A 7,842-nucleotide genomic window follows, 5' to 3' on the forward strand; every position below is an offset into this window, starting at 1 on the left:
ACAGCCAAGTGCAGTCTAATCAAGCAAGTTCAGTGAAAACACCAGCACAGGGGTGTAACTATACTGATGAATTTAGCATGAAAAATAAAGTACGTGCAAAAGGGTATTTTCCTTTTTCAATCCTGATGTCCCCACCTTGTGTGGCAATGTTTGCTCTACACAACAGAAAAATTAGGAGCCACAGGCTGAACAGTGTCCGAAACCTGTCAGATGACATTGACTTGTCAGATCAGTGGTGTGGCCCTTTAAACCTCCAGCAAACAGACCTTTGTTTCCCCATTTGCCCAGCGTGAACTCAGAGGGAGAGCAGAGGTGACTTGTCAGCGGCGCACTGATAAGTATTTGAATTGCAGGTGCACGTTCATACTGAAAATGGCTGAAGGAGCAAATCCAACCACAGTCTCTTGTGTGAGAGCTCTCACAGATTTTGTTGAAAATGGAAAAGCTCTGTTGGAGCTTGCTGTGAAGGAAAGCAAAGAAGGTAGGCAGTGTTTTGTGGGGCCAGACAAGTGCACATAAAAATAGACATGCAGACGAATTACAGTCGTGTCCTGTGTGTGGGCAGCAAGAGGCCTGTCAATCATTACACCTAAAGAATGAACCCTAACAGACTGTTACAGGCTAACTTTATGTCCTTTATTTTACACAGACTCTCTCCAGAACTTCATCCGACAGAAAATACGCATTGAACAAAAACAGTCGCTGCTGGGTCTGATCGAAGCAGCAGCAGCTTTGTACAGAAGGTCCTGAGCTACGTTCACAGTATATGAACAGCCAGCCTGTAAAATCCTATTCTATAGATTGATGAGGCACATAGCATCAGACTTCGATATGCCAACATGAGTTGTTTACCCCTATTTTTTTTTATTTTCACAGTCTGTCTGTTAAGAGGAGAGCGGAGGCAGAGGATCTGTGGAAGAAAAACAACCAGTGAGATTTACTTTTTAATGAAGCATGAAACCTGAAACCTACATTTCTATACACATAGATAACACAATTCATCAGATTTTCAACCTCTAAGTAGGATCTAGACTCCCTCCAGCAACGTAAGGTGCTGTAACTGGCACTCTGATGTAGTGAAGATCAACCTTGCTGTGCACTAATTCATTTATTTAGAGACTAACTCACATTCATCCTATAAAATATACCCCTAAAAACTTTGTTGCATTTCCAGTTGTGCTGCTCTGAAGGACGCCATTCAAGACTTCCAACAGCTCTCAGTGAGTTGTTTGAATAAAAATAATGAAATTGAAACGAAAAAGGTTTTTTGTTTTTACCGAGTGTGGCTGATGTAACGCAGGTGCAGTGGGATTCCTTTCTACAGCGTTTGGATGATGAGTTACAACTCAGTGCTAAAAATCTGAGCGAAGACTATCAGTCAAGGCGAATTTCACCAGACACCCCTCTCGTTGATGCCAAAACAGGAGAGTGAGTTTACGCAACTTCTCTACAGAAGTCACATCATAAATTTACCAGCTAAAGACACATCTGTCAAAAAACATCTGCTGGCATTTTTCTACTTTGCACTTTAGTAAATTTACTGTCTTTGTGTTTCTCAGATCAGTGATGCTGGATAAATATCTCAGGAAAGGTAAAAAGATCCTGCTGGTGCTAATCCGTCAGTTCTCTTGTCTGCTGTGTCGCCTTCATCTTAAAGATCTGGAGAAGAACCAGGTAAAGGTGACACAGCTTAAAAGGTAGAAAGTACCACTGAACAATTGAAGAATAGGGTCAAAAAGTGATGGGTGGTATAGATTTAACAATGTAATAAGACAAAGCCTCCATTCGTGCTCCCTCCACAGCTGATCATCATTATCCTCCTCCATCTTGCAGAAATCCCTGGACGCACATTCTGTGGAAGTGGTGGTCATTTCATTTGGCTGTAAAGAGGGAGCATCACATTGGCTACAGGAGACGGGCTGTCGGTACGACATGCTGCTGGACCCTGATAGAAAGGTCGGGGTCAACACCACGCAACACAAAGTGCAGAATACCACGACACGTTTCACACATCGACTGATGAACAAACCATGTGACGGATATTTTAGATATATTCTGCATTTGGCCTGGAGCGGTCCCTTAAGAAAGTACTGAACTTCAGTAACATGCTGCTCTACGCTGAGTATGTGGCAGAAAATATGGCGTTTCCGAGAGAACTTCCATCGATACAAGATGACATGTTCCAGGTAAAATGTTGGCTTTCCAGAGAGCAAGCAGCAGCATAACTTGTGTCCTTTCTCAAGACATCCACAGTCCAAATTCTCCAGTAGAACCAGCAAAAATGCAATACTAATGGGCACAAATGTGCATCATTATGTGGAAAAAAAACTTGCTCAGTGAATTAAATATTATTCTGCTCGAGTGCCAGCATTAAAAATAATAAATAATAAATAATTTGTGATACTTTTTTTTTTTTTTTTATTCAATTAGTTTTATTGGGAAAGCACATTGAAATTTTGGTTTATGTCCTAGTTAATTTTGTCTTTCCCGTATTTTACAGCTGGGTGGAGACTTTGTTTTGGACGAACATGGGAGGGTGCTGTTCTCTCACTGCTGCCAGAGTCCAATAGACCGACCTTCAATAGAGGACATTTTATCTGCACTGTGAAGATTGAACCCCCTAATGCACACACAGTTTAATTAAAGGAAAAAATTTAATAGGTGAGGTCAACTGATAAATTAATAAGAGTGACCGTTGTAAAATGATTTTGTGACAAATAGCTTTACGGAACAAACTGAAAACTTGCTACAAACATATAAACAACAAACTCATGCTGAAAGCTTACACTATCATTTCTTATTTTACAGTTCACTGCATGAATAACAGCCCTGGGAGTTATTGATTAGTAACTCAGTATACAGTCGTATATGCCTCACATAAATAAAACACAAGTGCAGTTGATTATAGTTCTGTAATATTTTATATACATCTTAAAAAACATGTGGCCTGTGTTCCTGAGGATAAAACTACTTCCTCAGCATATGTGTTTTGTATGTTATGGGACAACACGTGATGACACACAATCACAATATATGCCCCACTGTTTAAGTTCGACCAAAGACAATAAACGTAATGAACTACTCTGAAAATCAAAGAACAGAAAGGTTGTGTAGTCGGGTATACCTCAGGAAGAACCATTATTCTTGGTATATATTTTTTAGTTCAGAAAAAAAGGCAGTGACCTTGATTTCAGGGAAATGCTTAAACTTTGGTTAATGTTCACATGATTAACTTTAGCTGCTTACTCTTTTACTTCCGTCTGTGTTTCACAAGTAATTTAAACACTGTTCAGTACAGATGGGGTGTAGGTATTTATCATAAATCTGCAATAAGTAAGTCAAAGCTTGGACCTCATGATGGTGTTAGATGAGAGTTTAAGGGATCATCCAAAGGTATTTGAGGGCAACATGAAAACCTGCACCGAATCTTGCGGCAATCCATCAAACAGTCTTTAAGCTATTTCACTCAAAAGCGCAAATGTCAACCTAGCGGAGGTCTTAAAAGGAGTCAAGGAATCAGCAAAATAATCAAGATTCATCCTCTGGGAACCACAAATGTCACACAATTTCTATCATGGCAATTAATCTATAGGAAAAGCCATGGGATCAGTATCCATCCAGGAGGTAAAACCAAACAGCAAACAGAAATATCTAGAATGACCATCTGAATCAGGCTGCACATGTAAATGAATCCCTGCCGTCTATATGGGTTGAATTCTAAAACTCACTGAAGGCTTAAAGTTTATTCACAGTCTGAGAGCTAAACAAACCTTTTTGCTGTAGATGTACGTGTTTATAGTGTATGTATTATTCAGCTCATTCAACTGACCTCAGAGAAATAATGAAGGTCCACATGAGGCCTATAAGCTGCAGTTTGGTAACGCTGCGCTTTTAACGCTCTGACGGGGTTGTAAAATAAAGATGACCAGTAAACTGAAGACTGAAAACAGGCAAGGGACTTTGATCAACACTTAGGCCCTTACTGATCTCTTTAAATCTCTCATCTCTGCATGGACGCTCTCAGATTGTAGCTCCTGATAAACCATGCAGCTTGTGTCAGACATTAGAAAAATCACCAGAGATGGCAGATATAGACAGTCTTATCGAGCACATCGGAGACTTTCCAGAAAAAGATTGCCACGCTCGGTTCTTTTCCATTAATCATTTTCCTTTTTGCATTTGTTGGCATAGTTTTCTTAGGGCACACTCCAGATCTCTGGTGTGCAGGTCCTGGGTCTGAGCTCCTCCAGGAGGAATGTGGCTGGACGGAGGCCACAGTACGAGAAGTCACTGTTCCCTACTCTGAACCGACAGGATCCTTCAGCCGCTGTGAGAGGTTTGATGTGAACTGGAGCATAAGCCAAAAAGAATGCAATGACCTTAACTGGCTGTTGATGTCTAATACAACGAATCTGGTGTCGTGATAATGGCTGGGTGTTTGATAAAAGCCACAGCACTGCTGTTTCTGAGGTAGGCACATCAGCCACATCACAATTTCAGTAGATACATTTTTTTCTCATAGCAGTTTGTCGTTGCAGCATTTGATGTAATGATATAAATCAAATAAATATCTATGAGATATTCATTCATTTACAGAAATTCTCAATTTTCCTGTGTGTCTGTTCCTTTTCATACGATTTGTCTGAGAAATCCTGGCTCGCTGCTCTGAATCAGGTTTCTTTAGCGTGTGGATTTTTTGTTGGTGCTTATATCCCTGGCTCCCTGGCTGACAGGTTAGTTTGGCACCAATTTTTTCAGTCATGTCAGCCACTTTTCACAACGTCCACTGAAAATCCTGTATGTAGTTGTAAAAGTAACACCCATCACTTAATCTTTTCACAGATTTCGTAGGGAGCCATGTTTGAGTGTATCAATCCTTGGCCTTGGTATCTCAGGAGTCGGGGTCAATGCTGTCACTGTGGTACATGTTGCTGCTCATCTTTAGATTTTTACTAAAAACTTTATAGTCACTCTGATGCAGCTATCTGATTAAACAAATTTGATCAACCACTTTAATATTTTTCAGATAATTCAGTGCTTAGAGGAAAAGTCTAAATCCTGCATCAATAAAGGATTTGTTTAGGACAACAAATATGAGAAAAGAAACGCAATAAATTCAACTTTATCTTTAATGAGATATCGAGTCATTTCTTACGTGATACTAAAGTATGTCATACTTGCTTGAGGATGTGCTTGAAATTTCAAAACACAAATCTAACTTTAACTAATTCCTCTGCTCTCGTCCAGGTTTACCAGCAATGTTGCATTTCAAGGTCTGGTCCTGCGGTATCACAGTGACAGTATCTTTTTGGATTTCTTCATCTCTGCTGTGGTAGAGCTTCCCATCGGCCTCATATTCTACCTGCTGGTTGACAGAGTTGGCCGACGCTCCCTCATGGCTGCCGCCAATTTCACTGCAGGCATTGCCTGAATCATAATCCCCTTTGTCTGCATAGGTATGTACAGCTGATACTGCTGAAGAGCTCAAACTACAGCGTGATCATTTCTAATTTGATGGGGTATTGTCAAAGCTTCAGTTTGGCAGAGTGATGATATGTCTTTTTGTATTTTTTCCTCCTATGTCTTGCAGATTTTGCCTGGTTTAAAAAGTCAATTGCAATCATCGGGAGGCTTGCAGTTGCCATTGGATTTGAGACTGTGAACTTTGCAAACACTGAGATGTATCCGACACCTCTGAGGTGTGAAAACACTGAGTGTTGGGAGATATGGGTTAGCTTTTTATGAGCTGTGAAAGATGATAAATGAGGTGCATTTGACATGAACATCAGACTAACAGGAAAATAACCAGATGAAAAGATGAAAACGCATTTGCCAGTGCAATAAATGTTCAAATCCATGTGAGAAAACAGCTTTGAGGAAAATGCCTGAACTCAGTGTAGCAGAAAAGAAAGATTTTTTAATCATTTTAAGTAACGAACATCTCTGCCTGTCCGCCATTTGTTGTTTTACTATAATGACTAGAAGACGATTTTACAGGAAATATGAAACAGTATAGCCAAAAGAACTTTATCTTTAAAATGTAGTGCCTGTGTGGTGATGTTGGTCTCTCAGTAGGCTGATTAACCATTATAGTCCAGCGACTCTTAGACAGATTGCCATGACAGTTTGTGAAGGTTCCCACACACATCTTAACGACGTGTGGGTCCCCAGACTTTACTCTGCTGCCACATTTGTGCTTTTGTTTTCAATAACTACAGCATGGATTCCCATATGTACTGAAGACAATCATTTGTCAGCCAAATACCTGCAAAGCTACTGACAGTTGTTTGGTGGATAATGTGTAGCATTCAGTGTTAATTAACAAATTTTGTCCGGCTAACACACTAACATACATGCATGCATACTCTCCAACATGATGGAGATCGGTGAGCATGTGTGTGTTAGCATGCTGGCATTATCATTTAGCTCACACGACGACTGTAAACTTTTTGCATGAGTTGTGTATATCTTTATTTGATTGTTCATCAATCTACTTTCACCTCCTCATAGAAATTTGGGTGTTTCAGTGTGTTCATCAGCCAGTGACTTCGGAGCAGTTGTTGCTCCGTTCTTGTTCTGCAGACTCATCAGTATCTGGCAGGAGTTGCCTCCTCTTGTTTACGGTAAATCTCAGTCTCCCTATTCATGTTTCCATGCTGATGAAAAATTCAGAGGTACCAATTTAAAGCATTTTTTGCCACTTCATCTGTTTCAGGTGTGATGTCAGTGCTGTACAGTGGATTGGTGACAATGTTAGCTGTGATGAATGGAGTTGCCCTCCCAGAGACCATAGAGGATGTAGAAAATCTAAGGTAAAATAATTCTGTAACAAATACACTGTTTATCATGAATAGCTGCTGTTCTTATCCATATAATACTCGACTGAATGCAACATAAACAACAACAAAAATTTCAAACAGAACTAACAATATGCAGTGACAAAAAAAAAAAACATCACTATCAAAAAAGGAGAACGATAGAGGGGAAGGTGTGAGAAAAGGTGACAATCCTTGACATCTGCGAGACAAGAATAGGCTTGTAAACTGAGATCTATTTTGTGTTAGGTACAGAAGAAGGGTCCATGCTTTTATCCTTTTCTAACATACTTTGATTTATTTATGGATTTGTGTTTTCTGACGGGGGAAACGGCTTGATTATATGGTGAACTCCACAAAGAGCTGGGACATTACTAAATTATTTTCTTCAAGTGCTGTGTTTAAATTACACATTATGTCTCATTGCAGTCTGCTCATAAGCTAAACAGCCAGTCAGTAGGCTTTCAAAATGCATTCCAGTGGTTTTTATGGCAAACTTGTGTTACATTTAATATTTTGAGGGGTTTAAAGGTGTTGACTAATGCACTGTGAGGGGGTGCAATGCCAGAGGTGTTTGTGCACCTACAGTGCTAATTTGTGCAACAAAATGATGCTTACAGTATTTCCCTTTAGATTGAAGACCGTCAGTCACTTTAAGACTTATGATATTTTGGGTGATGAAAAAATTACAAACATCTCAGATGCTCTTCAATTCAGGCAATTCAAAATGAATTAAAAGATCTGGGTTTTCTTTTCCTCAACACATGCTATGTGAAATGCACAGAAGGATATTAGGGAGGACGGAACTATTCTGAGGTTATATGAGAGAAGAACAGAAAAATTGCTCAAACAATGTTTTCTGGAAAATAACAGAGATAATTTTTACAGCTATTCAGGAAGCATACACTTAAGACATTGGATTTGCTCTTCTCACAGAGTTTGTTGAAGATAATAACCTAAAATACTTCTTGCACAAGCTTTTGATTCCTGTTTTAAAATTTCTATGCTGTTTTTCATTTTCAAAAAT

At 39.5% G+C, this 7,842-nt stretch overlaps 1 protein-coding gene across 1 annotated transcript; it reads left to right on the forward strand.

The window, feature by feature from the left end:
• Positions 1-4,081: 4,081 nt before the first annotated feature.
• LOC115036235 (solute carrier family 22 member 2) lies at positions 4,082-7,260 on the forward strand. The gene is given in 12 exon segments (XM_075353354.1): positions 4,082-4,119; positions 4,121-4,420; positions 4,422-4,470; positions 4,597-4,733; positions 4,843-4,906; positions 4,908-4,946; positions 5,043-5,130; positions 5,247-5,456; positions 5,591-5,699; positions 6,511-6,623; positions 6,716-6,812; positions 7,245-7,260. Coding segments are annotated over 12 exon segments (1,260 nt in total).
• The last annotated feature ends 582 nt before the right edge of the window (positions 7,261-7,842 follow it).

The sequence above is a fragment of the Echeneis naucrates genome, chromosome 22, assembly GCF_900963305.1.
Source record: "Echeneis naucrates chromosome 22, fEcheNa1.1, whole genome shotgun sequence".
Classification (NCBI taxonomy): Eukaryota; Metazoa; Chordata; class Actinopteri; order Carangiformes; family Echeneidae; genus Echeneis; species Echeneis naucrates.